The following is a 17,461-nucleotide window of genomic DNA, read 5'->3' as shown; positions in this document are numbered from 1 at the left end:
GGGGCAAATGAGAGAGCGCGGGTATCCGTTTGTGGGCTTGGCTCCCTCCTGGGTGGCTGTCAGCCATCTGGTGCCTGGCATTTTCTGTTCTCCAGAGAAAACATTTCTAAGTCAGTGTTCTACCACGTGAGCTGATTAATACGACCTGAATTTCTAACGGCATGCTACCAGTTCTTCCTGTTCAACACTGTGTTTTCTAAGCATAACAAGGAAAATGAGCCATGAACCCGAGCTTGTCCAAAGCATGATCTGAGCATCTACTGTAGCATGTTTGTCCAGGCCCCCCAGGTCCGCCGGAGGGCGTGAGCGTGGAGCACGTCTCCAGCACCAGCTCCCACATTCGCTGGCGGCCAGGCCCCGACAACAACAGCCCCATCCAGATATTCACGGTGCAGACGCGGACGCCGTTCTCCGTGGGCTGGCAGGCTGTGGGGACAGGTGAGCCGGCGGCGCCTCTGGGCGGTGTTCTGACACTGGCTTGTGGTTGCTGGGTTCTGACTAGTGCTGACTTCGATGGCGTGAGTGTCCCACTCTTTGTAGACCCAGAGATCCTCAGCGGGCAGACGTACAACGCCACGGTGGTGGGGCTGAGTCCTTGGGTGGAGTACGAATTTCGAGTTGTTGCCGGGAACAGCATTGGCATCGGAGAGCCGAGTAAACCTTCAGAACTGCTGAGGACGAGAGCCTCAGGTAAACACTCCTTGTCTCTGAACACACCCAGGACTCCCAGCAGGGAGCCAGCCCTGAGGCAGGGTGCTGCTCCCGGGTCGCGGGCTCCCCGGGCGCCATCTCCCCTCATGGCCCTGGCACAGCAAGGCTTCCTGGGAAGCTGTGTCTGCGTCGCAGCTGTTTGCTCACAGCTGTGGATTTGAGGATAACAAGGAGTTCCTGCTGTTTTTATCAAAATGGTCTGAGAGGCCGCAGAGAGGGTCAGGCGCCCAGCCAGACACGTGCGCCCGTTTCTCCACACTGGGTGGGGCACAGCTCTGCTGAGCAGTCGTGTGACTTCTCCCTGTGCAAGTGAGGTGGGTCCCGGCCTCACAGCTGCGTGGGAGGAGCCTGGCTCGGACACAAGCCTGCGGCTTCGCAAACCCACCGGGGAGGTCCCCAGAGCCGGGGCCGCCTCTGCCCACAGCTCAGCAGGCTGGGGTTCTCGCTGTCCCAGGCACCGGGATCCCTCTGCTGGTGCTGGCCTAGTTGAACAAACAGGGCTCCCTCAGAAAGTGCCTACCACGCTCAGGTAAGTTCAGTCATGGCAATGTCACACTTGTGGCCCTGGATTGAGGCAAAGCCCCATAGGTGACAGCAGTGGCGTCCAGTGCAGTCAGGCGGGGAGCTCTGTGCTGTCTCAGGGGTGGACGATGAAGACCGGGTGTCAGCTGACTGTCTCTGACAGGGCCAGGATTTGAACCCAGACCCCTGGACTCCCACCCCCATGTCCCTATCTCACGGTTGAACGTGGGTGCAGACAGTCCCGGCCAGAGACAGTGCAGATGGCCAGGCCCGGGCCCACTGTCCCAGACGGTGGAGAACGATCTTCAGGTTCTCCTTGTCTGTCTCCAGCTCATTTGTATTTCGGTTACATTGAGCTGGGTGGTCCAGACCCTGGTGGTTTTTTGCAAAGCTCTGTGTGGCCACCGGGAGATGGGAGCCAGGCGCCCTGACTGCCCCGGGGGTTCCCTGTGACTTTGCTGTCCTGCTGGGTACTGTTAAAGACTGGCTTCTCAGTACGGATTTGAGATTTCAGCATGGTTAATTAGCAAAGAAACTTGCTCTTTCTGAGGACACGTAAGTGTCAGAGTCCTTCTCCTTACACAGCCAACCACTGAGCGCTCCCGCACGGGGCCCTGGGCCACCGTTGGGCAGCTGCCCTGCCTCCTGCCGCTCTTGCCCAGGATCAGAAGACTCAGAAGAAGGGTTAGACTCAGCTGACCTTTTAAACACTTAGGAATATCAAGGCAGGCAAAGCTCAGGGTAAATCTGATGAATGCTATTGTGAAAAGTAACAGATTAGTGCGTCACTGTGTTATGTATCGGGCCAAGCATCTGTATGAACTGGGAATAACAAATTGACAGGGATTTATTCCGATCCTACCTATGACGGGAACAAGGCTGAAGTAAGCAATTAGATGTCAGTGTCTTAACCTCCGGCCGCCAGTTCTCAGCACACCTGTGCGTGTGCGGCTGAACAGCCCAGTCCGCGCCATGTCAGAGACGTGCACCTGGAGACTGGCCTGCTCTCACGGACCTGGGCTCCTGTCTCGGTGTGTAGAGATGGTCTGTGCAGTCGGGCATGCGTGCTCACACACGTGGTGCCCTCAGCCGCACGGCTCGCCCTGAGCCGTCAGCATCGCGGGTTCCCCAGGACGCAGAGAGGCAGGGGACTCCATGGGCTCCCTGGGCTCCCCTTGAGGGGGCGGCAGGCTGAGAATGTATCTACACATTTTCTAAGACTCAACTTTAAAGAGGAAGATGTCCTGATGGCTAATAGGGAGAGGAAGAGTATCCGTCCGCTCGCTGACAAAGGTAATGGGCGAATGCTCTCCCTGCTACCTGCTGCACACTGCTGCAGTCGGGGTTCACTCGGCAGTGGGGGCGCCCCGAGCCAGGCAGCCGCCGACGCTCAGCCAGGCACCTCACCGGCTGCAGGAGAGCCGCGGAGCCAGGCCGCTCTGCATCCAACACAGCTGTGTCCTCGGGGAAGCCTGCTTTACCTTCCTTAGGCAAGGCAGATCTCACAGGTGCCTGCCCGAGATGGGGTGCCCCCCACCCCGCCCTGAGGACAGATTCCATAACCCCGCCTTCCTCCCATCCCTCCAGTGCCTGCTGTGCCTCCTGTCAACATCGAAGGCGGTGGCGGGAGCCGCTCTGAGCTCGTCGTCACCTGGGAGGTGAGTCCATGTCCCACCGAGTCATTGAGAAGGAAGGGGACTGAGCTGGCTGGGAAGAACACAGGAGACACTCGGCTGATGTGGCCGCTGGTGGGAATCCACAGGCGCCGGACGCCGTCCGTCCGTCCTGGAGTGAGGGGCAGCCGGGCTCTGTCCTGGAGGCCCTCGCTGCCCCCTTCCTCCTGGCTGCCTGCTCAGTGCCGCCCCGCGTCTTCCCAGTAGAGAGCTCTGCCCCCGCCCATGTCTGGCCCCGCCCTCTAACACTGCACCATTCCACGTTCACACAGGAGCCCTGTAAGCTGTGGGCTCCACCGGTGCTACAGAGGTACGCAGACACACACAGCTGTAACGGCACGGTGCACAGACTCTGCACCCCCAGTACTGACCCAGTGGCTCCCTGGAAAACAAACAGCACATCTGAAAAAAGCAAATTCCACTGACTTTTAAATACAAGTTTCTTGTAATCAGGTGGAATGTTTGCCTAAATGAAAGCACAAATTCACTTTCATTTGCTTCGTTTATGTGGTTATTTATATTTTGTAACTGCTTCAGAGCTCTGTTGGGATATGTATATAATCCTATTTTTTAAATTTTAGTAATTTTTAGAATGTGAATGTCTGTTACAGAGCTTGCCCTCGCTGGGGTCACCAGTGGAGAAGGCGTGTGCTTGGCGGCCCCGAGGCCTCTGGCTGGGCTGCGCAGCTCTGAGCGCCAGAGCACCTGCTGTTCTAGCCACGTCCCACAGAGCGCCACTGAGCTAGCCTTGAAACACAGTTAATAAGTTAATGCTGTCAGATTTAAAAAATCAATATCAAAATTATGTTTCAGATTTCATCATAAACTCTTGCAATCTTCTAAAACCATTTTATTACAATTTATGAATGATCAAGGGAGAAGATATAAATATGCAAAGCCCATGTTCTATTTCTACCTGAAATCTTCAGCTATTTTTCTGAGTCCTTTAAACAGTCATTTTCCTAATTGACATTCCAAATAAGAGTATTTTAATACAGGATGAACTAGGATATGTCTGTGCAGAGGGATGCCAACTTATCCATAAACAGTATCACAGCTCAATAGAAGACTTTTCAAGAGCAGAGTGACTGACTGACCACCCTCTCCCAAGCCCATTGCAGAAGAGCTACAGAGTGGAGACGGATTTGGGTACCTGGTCATGTTCCGGCCACTGGGCTCGACAGCCTGGACCAAGGCCAGTGTGGCGTCCGTGGAATCCTCCAGGTTTGTCTACAGGAACGAGAGCATCGCCCCCCTGTCTCCCTTTGAAGTCAAAGTGGGCGTGTACAACGACCAGGGGGAAGGGTCGCTGAGCCCCGTGTCCATCGTCTACTCCGGGGAGGACGGTGAGTTTTCCGGGGCTCGGGGCTGGGTTTCTGTCTCTGTGCCTTTGTGTGCTGAAGACGGCCATGTCTTTCTCTGGAGGCAGAACCTCAGCTGGCCCCTCGGGGAACTTCTGTCCAGAGCTTTTCGGCTTCTGAAGTGGAGGTTTCCTGGAACGCTATCGCCTGGAACAGAAACACGGGAAGAGTGCTGGGCTACGAGGTAACACCCCAGCTTTGCTGTCCTGCTGCTGGCCTGGGACCGTGCATGTCTGTGTGCACCGTAGGAGAGGGGCACAAGCAGGAGGTCTTCCTGGGGGATCTTGGGAAAGCAAATTCACAAGCGACAGCCCCTTCAGCGTGCATTTCCTGTTGGGATGGACAGTGTCTGAGCGGCACTGCTCCCTGTCCCCGCTGGGGTCGGCAGCCCTGCACTGCCCTGCACGTGGGTGCTTGCTAAGACCACGTCACCTCAAGTGTTCTCACCACAATACGACGTTGAAGGGAGCAGCACACTTATTTAATTATTCAGATTGTGGCATTTTGTTCTTGGAGGGATAGAGTTCTCTCTCCCCCACCTCACCACACACTGGAGAATTGCACAGGAAACCTGCTCTGGGACCTGGACCACCCTGCAAGAAGCAGTTCAGTGGTTTTTTGAAAAAACAAAAAACAAAGTAGGTTCTCCTAAATCCACTCCGAGGCAACTCACATTTGTAGGCCTGGGGAAGCTATCAGTGGCTCCCTGCTTTTGAAATTCCAAGTCCCCCAAGTCACAAAGTGGATGACGTGGTTTGGTTTCCTTTGGCATCAGAGTAATGCTGGGGCCTGCCTTGTGGCGCAGCCAGCGAAGCCACCACCTGCACCAGCATCCTATATGGGTGCCAGGTGAGAGTCCCGGCTCTTCCGCTGCTGATGGAGCTCCCTGCTGATGCACCTGGGGAGGCAGTGGAGGACGGCCAGGTCCTTGTGCCCTGCACTCGCGTGGGACACCTGGATGAAGCTCCTGGCTTCAGCCTGACCCAGCCCTGGCCCTTGAGGCCTTTTGGGAAGTGAAGCAGCAGACAGAAGAGTACCTCTCCTTCTCTAACTCTGCCCTTAAAATAAATACAATCACTATTTTAAAAATGTGCCTCGTTCTACCTACCAGAGTTCTTCCTGTACTGCTAAAGGAAGCTCCTGGTGCAGGCAGCAAGTCCTGCTCACCTGTGGGCGTCTTTGGGAGGTCTTGCTCCTGTCTGCGTCCCCTCCCCCGCCCTCACACTCCCCGCCCACGCTTCCTCCCCCACTTCTCTGCCGTGTGCCTGCACTTGCTCTTCCCGGGCGGGACGGCGCTTCGAGAGGTTTGTGGAAAACTGACAGAAAAGATGCTTAGTTTTGTGCAGAACGTTGAACTCTGCGTGTTTCATCATGCACATGTTCTACGAACTTTATGAAGATCCTTCATATGTGTCAATTCAACATGTTTTGCACAAAAATAAGCTTTAACTCAACGTTGCACCTTCTTCAGTAGATTGTAAAGGACTTGACATGTCTGCAGAATTTAACTCTCGTCGCCTCTTCTGATCTACCTTGAACACTTCACTGCACGAGAAGGGGTCGGTGTGAGCTGACTGATTCGTCAGCCACGATTCAAACAGTTCTGGAAGAAAAGGCAGCAGCACGGCGCCACGGGTGGAATCCCTGACTGAGCTGTGCAGTCTGCGGCCTGCCCCCCGTGCCCGTGCCAGAGCTCGGGCCTTCAGCCGCCCGTGGAGTTGCTTCCTCTACTGTCCACCGAGAATGTCTGTGCACACAGACTCTGGTTGATTCACTCTCGTGTAACCATTCTGTGCAGAAACACATGTTGTCCTTTGTGCTGCTGCCTTGTCCCTCAGTCTTTGTTTTTGATGATCAGGTCTTGTACTGGACGGAAGACTCCAGAGAGCCCATGATTGGCAAAGCCAGAGTTAGTGGAAACATCACCACCAAGAACATCACTGGGCTGAAGGCTAACACCATCTACTTTGCTTCCGTGAGAGCCTACAACACGGGTGGGACAGGGCCCTCCAGCCCCCCGGTCAATGTCACCACCAAGAAGTCTCGTAAGTATGGCTGCACGTCGGGGAGGGCGACGCGGTGTGGCCGCCACATCCCGGTGCTCACTGTCCCTTTCCTTCCCTCGCCTCACCACGTACCAGGGGCTTGGCTCGGTTAGACGATTTCTCTCTCATATAAGGATAACTGTTGACCCTCTGGTAACCATCAAAAGCCCACTTGGATCTTTCCAGAATTCCCAGTCTGAGCACCAAGCTGAGAGACAGTGGTGGGACATGTTCAAGAACCCGGGTGGTGCTGCCCCAGCCAGGGGTGCTCAGCCCAGAGAGGCCAGGTGGTGGTCTAACCAGCCGAGACTTGAAGACCCCTAAGAAGCTGTGCCCTCACAGGGCTTCATTCCTTGTGGAAGGGTCTGATAACGAGGGGCCAGCTCCTGCCTCAGTAGTGAGCAGGCTTGTGAGTTTTCACTGGGTTTTGTTCACACGTCTCTCCTGGAGCAGGCCTTGCTCTGTCAGGTGCCAGACGTCCCTCCTAGGGGCTGTATCCCCGTGGCTGACCTGGGGGCCTGAGGTCCACCAGTGAGCCGCACACGTCTCCTCTCCTCCGACAGTCAGTCTCTTATTCGGCACCTACTGAATAAGGGGAATGGTGACTGTTGCTGCTTTGGTACTCCGAGTCTGGTTTGCACAACTCTCCCATGCTTTGAGGCACAGAAATAAACTGGGTCAGGTTTCACCATGCAGGATGGCAGCACCTGCAGTGTTCTGTGTGATCGAGGGCAGATGAACAGGAGTCCCCTGTGCTAACAGTCGTGCAGAGCACGTTCTCTGGTCTCTGAGCCACTCAGTCATCCATCAGGAATGAGCCCCTCCCCAGGGCCCTGAGAGAGCTATGACACAGGGAGACCCTTGGTTTTAGGCTGTTTCCATGTAGGGAGAGATGGCCCCAAAAGAAAATAAAGACCCGGGAAGGAAACAACAGAGTTAGTGAGAGAGAGAGACAGAGAGAAAGGTCTTCCTTTGCCGTTGGTTCACCCCCCAATGGCTGCTATGGCCAGCGCACCGCACCACACCGATCCAATCCAAAGCCAGGAGCCAGGTGCTTCTCCTGGTCTCCCATGTGGGTGCAGGGCCCAAGCACCTGGGCCATCCTCCACTGCACTCCCGGGCCACAGCAGAGAGCTGGACTGGAAGAGGGGCAACCGGGACAGCATCCGGCGCCCCGACCGGGACTAGAACCCGGGGTGCCGGTGCCGCAGGTGGAGGATTAGCCTAGTGAGCCGCGGTGCTGGTAACAACCTGAGCTCTTGAAAGGGAGACGAAGAAGGAAAAGTAGGGGCCTCTCAGCAGCAGAGCAGGTGCAGCCCTTCCTTGATGTCTGCTGCTGACGCTGGCGGTGGTGGCACTGTCCTTCTCACAGAGATGTCGGTGATTCCGCCACAAGCGCCGCAGCCTGGTGGAAGTGATGTTCCCATAGACAGCCGAGAGGCTCTGCGCAGACACCACTCGGGAAGAACCCTATTTCCATCAATTCTGAGAGAGGCAGGAAAAACACATCACTGCTTCTGCAGAAAAAAAGTCCCAGACATAATGACTGCGACTGTTTGCAGCTCCTGCCTTAATTTGGCGCCTGGTGTTGACTGACTGTCACTCTGCACTAGACTCCTGCTTGCTGTAAAAATGCAATCACTCCACATTTAACATAAAAGAAGCGTTAGGCTTTGATTCTGCCGTAACGCACGTTCTTTCTCGCCTGCCCCATGCTGTTCCTCAGAACTCGCACACAGGAGCTTGTTCCTGAGTTCACCGTGGGCACCGCGGTGAATACAAATGCCGTCTACAGCGAACCTGATTACAGGGCCAGTGTGTGCTGCTCTGTCACTGAGCAGAAAACAACCGAGTCTTTGGAAACTGACTGGAAGGACACAAATTCACGAAACTGTTTGTTTTCGAGTTTTCCCCTGACACAGCCGGTACAGGCATGGTGACGGTGTTCTGGTTGTTCAGGAAAACGGAAATGTTAGTTCCACAACAGACATTTGCGATCCCATCAAGCCAAAAGTGTTATTTAGGTGAGGGCCCTTACAATGCAGCTTTCAGAGGCTTTTTTAAAAAAACTTTCCTTTGATAAATATGAATTTTGAAAGTACAATTTTTGAATTATAGCAGCTTTTCCCCCCAAACCTCCCTCCCACTCCCATCTCATTCCTCACCATGTATACAGGAGATCAACTCAGTATATACTAAGTAAAGATTTCAACAGACTGCACACACAGAGACACATACAGAATACTGTTTGAGTAGTAGTTTTACCATTAATTCTCATAGTACAGCACATTAAGGACAGAGATCCTACATGGAGAGCAGGTGCCCAGTGACTCCCATTGTTGATTTAACAATTGACACTCTTATTTATGACATCAGAGATTCCCCCGAGGCTCTTGTCTTGAGCTGCCAAGGTTATGGAAGCCTCTGAGTTCACAAACTCCGATCTTATTTAGACAAGGCCATGTTCAAAGTGGAAGTTCTCTCCTCCCTTCAGAGCTTTGATGGCCTGTTCTTTCCACTGGGATCTCATTAACAGAGGTCTTTCATTTAGGTTAATTTTTTTTTTTTTGCCACAATGTCTTGGCTTTTCATGCCTGAGAAACTCTCATGGGCTTTTTAGCCAGAAACAAATGCCTTAAGGGCTGATTCTGAGGTCAGAGTGCTGTTTAGGGCATTTGTCATTCTATGAGTCTGCTGTGTGTCCTGCTTCCCATGAGGGATCATTCTCCCCTTTTTAATTCTATCAGAGGCTTTTTAAATAGGGCACATAGGGCATTGGCATGGGAGAGATGAGCATGGGTACAGATAAGAAAGCCTGTGGACAATGCGATCTCTCAGCTGGAACTCTCCAATTTCATCTCCCTGCAGAAGGCATGCAGAATCCCAGTAAAAGCAATATACTGAAGGGGCAATCTTGAATCCAGGCTGACTGTGCTAATAAATGAAATCATTTGCAAACTTCAGAATACGATTACTAGGAACAAACCATTTGAACAGAGTTGGAAAACTGATTATGTCCTAACATCACAGAGGAGAACTTCTGTTCTCAGGAAGTGAACAGTGACTGAGTGAGGATATTTTCATATTCTTAGTCTCACTTCAAAAATGGGAAACCTGGGTCCTTGGAAAAGACTAAATGGATCTCCCTGACATCGAAGCTCTATTCTTTCTACCTTGTAACTGGCAGAAGAAGCAAACTCTCTAAATAACCAATGCACTGCTCCTGAGACAGGAGACACCCAGACTTAGTAGGTGTGCAGCAGCTGCGTCAGATCTCTGAAGGAAATGTTTCCGTTTCCATCGGTAATGAGTGAACTCTGACATTCGTTCAGTCTCACAAACTGAGAAAAAGGTGCCCAGAATATCTTACTGGGCAGTTTTATCTTTGCTTCTGCTTTTCAGATGAATTATTTTTAATCTTTTCAGTTTCTTAAATTTCAAAAACAGTCTGGTGGACTGGCATTGTGAGGACAGAGAAACACCAGGCTGGAAGGCAGTGCACCACGACTCAGATCCAGCTCAGCCACCCACCCACCCACTCACACAGAATCCTGCCCTGCCCTCTGGAAGCCATGCCTGCAAAATCTGATAAAGGACGAACATCCAGAATATGTAAGATCTCAAGAAGCTCTACAGCAACAACAGAACAATCTAGTTAAGGAATGGGCTGAGGGGTGCTGGTGCTGTGGCTTGGTGGATAAAGCTGTCCCCTGTGACACTGGTGTCCCATATGGGTGCCGGTTTGTGTCCCAGCTGTTCCACTTCTGCTTCAGAGCCCCACTAATGGCCTGGGAAAAGCAGTGGAAGATGACCCAAGTGCTTGGACCCCTGCCACCCGTGTGGGAAACCTATATGAAATGCCTGGCTTCACCTTGGCCCTGTGCCATCGGGGGAATAAACCAGCAGATAAAGATTCTTGCTCTCTCCTTCTCTCTCTTACTCTTTCAAATAAATACATATATTTTTTTAAAAAGCCATGTGCTAAAGATATGAATAGGCACTTTTCAGGTGATGCAATGCAAATAGCCAACAGACACATGGAAAGATGCGAAGATGCTCAGGATCTCTAGTCCTCAAGGAAATGCAAATTAAAGCCACCCTGGTTAGAACTGCTGTCGTACACAAATCTAAAAATTACAGATGCTGGCAAGGATGTGGAAAAAGCTGCCCTGATACTCTGCTGGGAATGTAAACTAGCACAACCACTGTGGGAGACAGTCTGTCCCTCCTGGGAGTGTTCTCAAAGGAAATTAAATCAGTATATGAAAGTCAGCTGTGCCCCCATGTTACAGCAGCTCAACTCACAACAGACAACGTACGGCATGAACCCAGAAGTCCATCAACTGATGGCTGGATAGAGTGTGGCGTATAAACATGAGGGAATACTACTTAGCCATAAAAACAATGCAATCCCATCTTGTGCAGCAAAATGGATGCAGGTGGAGACCATTATGCTTAGTGAAATAAGCCAGTCCCCAAAAAGACAGCAAACATGTTTTCCCTGATGTGTGCCAACTATAGAGTACAAAAAATGTATGTGAGTGAAAGTGACACCTTGAGGTGTGACGACTGTTTACAGCCCTTGTCCATATTCCTGAGGGACCGTATTCTTTCTACTTGTTGAATTCTGTATTTAGTGGAGGCTTACGAGTCCAAGGTACATTGAGCGTATGTCATCACAAAAATTCAAATAAAATAAGAAAGCAAAGAGGAGGGAACAAGTAAGTGTGGGGAAAAGCATTATGTACTTAGAAGTATAAATAAGAAACATACCAAGTCCCTTCCCTCTACATAAATATGAAAATTCTCTAGCTGCACACATCCTCTACTTCCAATGGCATATTCTAAGTCCTTCCTCCCTTCCTCGCCATTCTCTCTGCATTCACGTCAGAACGAGAAGCCCGTCTGGATTTGGAGTGGGCATCTTTGGGATGACTGCTAGATTGTGTTCATTTCCCCCAGCAGCTCTCTGTATGTTAAATGGTCTGCATCTTTCCTAAGATACATTCACATTTGATTGGGCCAAGGTAAACATAAGCCAACTTGTGTCAAGCATCAGCTGTCTCCTGGGAACTGAAGAGTGGCCTGCCTCTGGGGAGAGGAGCTGTCACTCAGCAGGTGTGGTGGCAGATGTGACGCCTGCTGTAGGCACCGTGGAAGCAGAAGAGCCCTTCCTGGTGTAGGACGCTGACTCCACCTCTTCTGAGCCGCTGCTGCCTCTGCCACGGGTTCTAGCAGATTCTCCCGAATCCCTCACTCAGGTTTCTTGTGACACGTCTTGATCTGGAGGCGTCAGCTCTATCTAAGAATCCCAACTACTGCAGTGTGGAGGCACGAACGCCTGCAGCCTCACCTAGATGGAGTGTCGGCCGCAGTGCGCGTCTCCTGCACACGGACTGACATCCAGCGGAGCACAGAATGGCCCCTCCACCCACTGCTGTGCCACGCAGTGCACAAGCTCACCAGCCGCGATTCATACTGACACTTAGCAAGTCATCACGAATCCTAAGTGTCAGGAAGGCATTCTCAAATGACCAGAATTTGAATAAATTTGCTTCCTCTGATTAGAATTAATATGTTATTTCAAATGACTGAAAACATTTCAGCTCCTCCTACACTAACACTGAGGACTTGTTTTTCCTTTTCATGTTGATGTGTCACACAGTGACCGTGAGCAGATTAATATTCATTTGGATCTTTGATTATCTTTTTCCAGCTCCAAGCCAACCCCCAGCAAACATTGCCTGGAAGCTCTCAAACTCTAAACTGTGCTTGAACTGGGAGCACGTGAAAACCATGGAAAATGAGTCGGAAGTGTTAGGCTATAAGGTGAGTATTTCCTTCTTTTAAATACAGCCGTTAAATTACTCAAGAACCAAGTGTGTCTCAGCAAATAGAAAACAGATTTTATGCATATGGAAATCAGAATCCTTACCAAGTGGTTCAAAGACACCGGTCACTGCCGATCCCAGAGTGCTCAGAGAAGAGGTTTTAGAGCTAAGTCCAGTCATGTGTCCTCCAGCGTCATAAAGTGAAATCGGGCAGATGCCACTCCGGCCCCTGCCGCAGATGGCAGCGCGTGATGGCAGACGGGAGATGAGGATGAGGTCAGAGACGGGATTCGCCTCTCAGCGCAGATGGAGTTTCTAGCGGCACTAAGACAGGGATCTAGGAAGAGTCGAGAGAGACATTTCCACTGGAGGTGACGGCTGTCACCTCTTGTCAGGCGCATGCATGGGGACATCTGAGCAGAGTCAAAACCAAGTGATCACTTTCGCAGCAGCTCCAAAGATTAGGGCCTCAGCTATTCACTTAACAGAGAGAAATGGGCTTCATTCCGGAGTCACTGGCCAAGTAGGCAATCTTGCCCCTAGCAGGACAATCGGTTCTCCGTCCCAGGAGGCCTCGTCTGCCCCGGGAACAGCCACGTGCTCGTGCTAATAGAACGTCACCATCTCAGATTCTCTACAGGCAGAGCAGGCAGAGTAAGATGCACGTTCTGGAAACCAACAACACCTCGGCGGAGCTGCTGGTTCCCTTCGAAGAGGATTACTTGATAGAAATAAGAACCGTGAGCGACGGTGGAGACGGGAGCAGCAGCCAGGAGATCCGGATCCCCGGAATGTCCAGTGAGTGCAGCCCCGCGGCCTCTGCAGGTTTCTAACCCACACCACTGCCCCGGGAGCTATCCGACCGTGTGTACGTGTCGGGTGACGTCAGAGGTCCGGGTCTCCAGGCGCAGTGTGAGTAGGAGGCGGTGACCTGGTCCCCTGACTGACCCGTCAGGTGTGCACCGTGTACACAGCCAGTGTTCTGTGTGTTCACTGAAACTCTGAGGGACTCCACTGTGAGTCACTGGAGCACCGGCACCGGGATGGGGGGACCCCCACAGCCACTGTGCACGGGCCCCTTCCGCACTCCTGGCTCACGGCGGCCACTCAGCCCCCCAGCTCCCCAGTCCTCCTGAGCGTGCTAGCACCCTCAGAGCGGGCATACAGAGGTAACCGCTGCTTCTGCTGTGGAGGAGTCACTCGGCAGCCTGAGGCTGTGCCGCAGGTCACGGGCCCTGCCCGCCAGGCCGACTGTGCCGATGCCGGCATTGTTCGTTTGCATTTTTATACTGGAAACAGATATCAAAGGACAGAGGGTCAAGGCACTTCCTAAAATTGAATAAAATGCCAATGAAACAGGTGTAACAGGATAAGCTCCTAGAGAGAATATAACAAGCAACTTGACTTTCCCTCAAGATGATCTTGTTTGATTTTCCTGTTTTGCAGGTTTGAGTTCCAGAGGAATTCAGGTCTTGGGCTCCAGTGCCCACCTCCTGCCAGCCGTGCTGGTTTCTGCTGTCTCCCTGTTCGGCCGCTTCTCTGACGAATGAACCACAAATCTGCACTTTTGAAAGCAGTTAACTCTGACACATTCTTTACACGGACTTGTTTGGAGAGAAAGTGTATATTATTAAGATCTTGTAAATATCTGTGGCACATTAATAAACAGATTTTAAACATGTTTGGATTCTGATCGCATACACGTGAAGGTGCCACATGACCCGAGGAGCAGTGGCTGCCGGGACTTGAGGGTAACCAGCCTGGGGTGGTGGTGTCAGTGTCCCCTGATGATGGCAACGATAGGAACTCAGTCTCCAGTCACCACCGCCGGGTGCACCCCCAGTGCTGCAGCCGGTTCACCCCAATGCCTGAAAGGTGCACCCAACTCAAAAACACAATGTAAGTCTTTGTTTATAGTTGAGATTATTTAAAAGTGTAAGCCTGCTAACCACGGTGAGCTTCTACCTCTGGCCTGAGCTGCAGCGAGGCAGCTGCCGGCAGCCCATCACTGTGCAGTGTCCACCTGAACCAGCTTCCGCGAGTTGCAGAGCGAGTGAGCAGAATCAGGCACCTCCTGGAGACCTCCCCCCACCCCGCCCCTGCAAGGCGTGGGTATGGCGGCCATTTCTCACTGCAAAGCTCAGCTTTCCACTGACCCCACACTCCCGACTTGCAAGAGGCATGGGTGTGTCGCAGGCAATTATTAAGAACTGAGAGCAGAGTGTGTGGCCTCCTTGTATGAACCAAAGAAGTCTGGGAGCAGAACTGTTGGACCAGATTTGCTATGCTTTGGTCTAAATACCTGTGTGAGCTATAACATAACAGACAATAACAGCGAGAGCTTAGGGTTTTGTGACTTGGTTCTGTCCAGGGTTAACCGAGTGTTCAGGACACACACTCTGGAGAAGGTCCAGACATGACACGGCCACTCTGGCCACCAGGTTCCCTCACAGCACCTCAGGGCGTGGGTCCTGCTCTGCTGCCCGCACAGCCAGCTTTGCTGTCCTGGGCCTCAGGTGAGAAGTGGGCTCACTAGTGTTGCCTTCTTAGCAGGGTGCAGATTTCAGTTATGAGGAAAACACCTGAACCATACCCACAGCCCTCAAATCACACAGTTCTCAATGCTGGATTCTGTCCTCTTTACTTCTAAAGTATGCAGAAGTCTGAACACCCAGGACACGCTCCTCGTCTGAACGGCACAAGGTCCCACGCCTGCCTCTCCCCGGTGCTGCAAGCTAAGAAGCAACAGCAAACACTCGTGGTCACAGCTGCGGTCTGTCCCACGCTCGTCCTGAGTCCAGGCAGTGTCCATACGTGGACAGGATGTGTGTCTTGCTCCCCGTGACTGGCACGTTAGGGGCACAGGCATGTGTGCGAGGCTCTGACAGCTGGCACGGTTCTCACTCATAACTTTTAGTGTCTGCAGAGTGCACGTTGCTTCGTGAGTTGTGAGTTCTTAAGTCTACTCACTATCTGCAATATCCCTGACATGTCCTCAATTCACTCTCAACTTCTCAGGATATAACCTGCATAAACACTCAGCCGCATGTGCTTGGCTCGTTTCAGACCTCCACAGTTAGCAAGCCCGGGGCAGGCCCCGGACCACCTTCATTTCACTGATGCTGGGGTTGCAGTACACAGAGCGGGGCAATGGAAGTTGTCTACGCAGAGCTGCTGTCCTCTTCTGCTCTGAATGAAAGCCCTGATTTTTAACTTACTGCGTTTCTTTGGTTTTAATATAATCTAAAACAAATTCAGTATTTTATCTTAATGTCAAAATCTTTACATGGCAAAATAGTTTCTATAAAAATGCAAAAGTGGGTACCAAGATGGCAGAGTAGGGAGGGATCTTACTGGTCTAGCCCAGGAGAAGATTGTTTTAAAATGTGGAGATAGTGTATTCTCAAGGAAGAGTTAGGGAGAAAATGGCAGAGGAAACTCGAGCGAAATCAGAGGGGCACAGTAGACCTACGTGGAGGGCATGGGCGCCCACGACTCGGGACTCCAACAGCCAAGAGCCTACACACCAGTGTTGGAAAGTGAGGTGAGACCAGACCCCAGCATCCAAGCCACTGCTGAGAAAGCTGCAAGAAGAGCTGAGAGGGAACCAGCTTGGAGCCCCATGGGGGGACGTGCACCAGCCAAACTAGAGGAAAACCAGAAAAAGGTAGGACAGACACGTCACTCTCCACTCACTGGACAGTGGTGGGCGCCATTTTGGACATACGTAACAGCTGCGCCAGCAACCAGCCAGGACTCCTGACTCTGGTGGGAGGACAAACAGGGCCGGGAGCCTGTGTGAGGCTTCTGTGCTGGGACTGAAAATCCGAGGGTGTGTGGGAGGACTCACGGTGTGGCTGGCACTTCGGCAGTCTCAATGGGAGACGCCACAAGCAAGGGGTTCCTGGCTACTTGGAGAGAGACGTTGCGGGGGAACCGACCTTACACAGAGGACTGCACAGGTCCTTTGTGTGGTCCTCGGGACAGAGCGGATGAGTATTATACCCAGCGGGGCTGTCACTCAAGCAGTGGTCTGCACTGAGGAGGGGAGCTCAGCTGAGCAGAATAAATTTCCCTTCTGATTAAACAGTGAAGACTGACCAGGCCAAATCTGGGTGTGCCGCCCGAGGCACGCCCTTAACCCTGCAGAAACGAACAGAGCTCTCTGGCCACACCCACTACAAGCCTCTGGAGATTCACTGAAAGCAGACAGTCCACTTATCTATAGTCATAGAACAGTGATAAAAGCAGCCACGGTGGGGGGACCGAATATCTCCGTCTGCAAATGCCAAACAACAAACACCAACTCAAGAAACAAGAATAAGAAAGACAACGTGATGCCCATAAGAACACGACACTTCAATACTAGATTGTGAAGATGATGAGATTGAAGAAAAGCAAGAAATGAATTCTAAAAATTCATAAGACTGCAGAGAAGTAATCAGAAGCAAATGCACAAACGACTGAAATCCATACAGGACATGAAAGAAAGTTTTCTCCCATGAAATTGAGATCTTAAAGAGAAAGCAAAATGAAATGAAGAATTCAACAGAACGAATATAAAATATAGTGGAGAGCCTTAACAACAGAATCGGCCAAAGCAGAAGAAAATTGGACTTAGAAGACAAAGCATAGGAAAGTTGACAGTTAAACGAAAGACAAGAAGAGGACACTATACAACTGGATAACACTGTTGGGAATCTACAGGACACTATAAAAAGACGAACATGTGGGTTCTAGGAGTTCCTGAAGTCATGGAGAGAGAAAGGATTAGAAGGCCTTTTTTAGTGAAATAATAGCAGAAAACTTTCCTGGTTGAGACAAAGAAAGGGACATCCAAGTACAGGAAGCACACAAAACTCCTAATAGACATGACCAGAAAGATCTTTGCCACAACACACTGTAATCAAACTCACCACAGTAAAACATAAAGAGAAGATTCTAAAATGTGCACGAGAAAAACGTCAGATTACTCTCAGAGGATCTCCAATTAGATTCACAGTGATTTCTCATCAGAAACCCTACTGGCTAGGAGAGAATTGCGAGACATAGTCCAAGTCTTAAGAGAAAAAAAAGACTGTCATCCCAGAATATTATACCCTGGAAGGCTCTCATTTGTGAATAAAGGTGAAATAAAGACCTTCCATAACAAACAGTAATTGAAGGAATTTGTCACCATTTGACTAGCCATACAAAAGATGCTTAAGGATGTATTGCACACAGAAACATGGTTATCAGTACAAAAGAAGGTAAAAGAAGAAAATCTCTCAGTAAAAGTTCAAAGGAAATTCAAAGTAAAAAATGTGAATATTTTTGGA

General features: G+C 51.3%; 1 protein-coding gene and 1 long non-coding RNA gene across 19 annotated transcripts in view; one reads left to right on the top strand and one right to left on the bottom strand.

The window, feature by feature from the left end:
- CNTN6 (contactin 6) overlaps positions 1-13,824 on the top strand; it is a 470,116-nt gene extending 456,292 nt beyond the window's left edge. For 16 of the 17 annotated variants that reach the window (XM_051831862.2, XM_051831866.2, XM_070051245.1 and 13 more), the window contains 9 exons: positions 280-438; positions 541-690; positions 2,821-2,891; positions 4,018-4,252; positions 4,336-4,451; positions 6,126-6,312; positions 12,029-12,141; positions 12,773-12,941; positions 13,590-13,824. In XM_051831862.2, coding sequence (XP_051687822.2) covers positions 280-438; positions 541-690; positions 2,821-2,891; positions 4,018-4,252; positions 4,336-4,451; positions 6,126-6,312; positions 12,029-12,141; positions 12,773-12,941; positions 13,590-13,693 — 1,304 coding nt within the window. In that variant the 3' untranslated portion in view covers positions 13,694-13,824. The remainder of the gene's footprint in view (positions 1-279; positions 439-540; positions 691-2,820; positions 2,892-4,017; positions 4,253-4,335; positions 4,452-6,125; positions 6,313-12,028; positions 12,142-12,772; positions 12,942-13,589) is intronic. The other variant, XR_011379688.1, reaches the window with a different exon arrangement.
- Positions 4,246-17,461, bottom strand: part of LOC103352100 (uncharacterized) — a 385,595-nt gene continuing 372,379 nt past the window's right edge. The window contains exons 4-5 of one of the 2 annotated variants that reach the window (XR_011379691.1): positions 12,248-12,480; positions 4,246-4,414 (exon numbers count right to left, since the gene is read on the bottom strand). This is a non-coding gene — a long non-coding RNA (uncharacterized lncRNA). The remainder of the gene's footprint in view (positions 4,415-12,247; positions 12,481-17,461) is intronic. The other variant, XR_011379690.1, reaches the window with a different exon arrangement.

Source organism: Oryctolagus cuniculus, chromosome 10 (genome assembly GCF_964237555.1).
Source record: "Oryctolagus cuniculus chromosome 10, mOryCun1.1, whole genome shotgun sequence".
Taxonomy (NCBI): Eukaryota; Metazoa; Chordata; class Mammalia; order Lagomorpha; family Leporidae; genus Oryctolagus; species Oryctolagus cuniculus.
The sequence above is the reverse complement of the archived record's forward strand: the minus strand, read 5'-3'. Positions and strand labels throughout refer to the sequence as shown.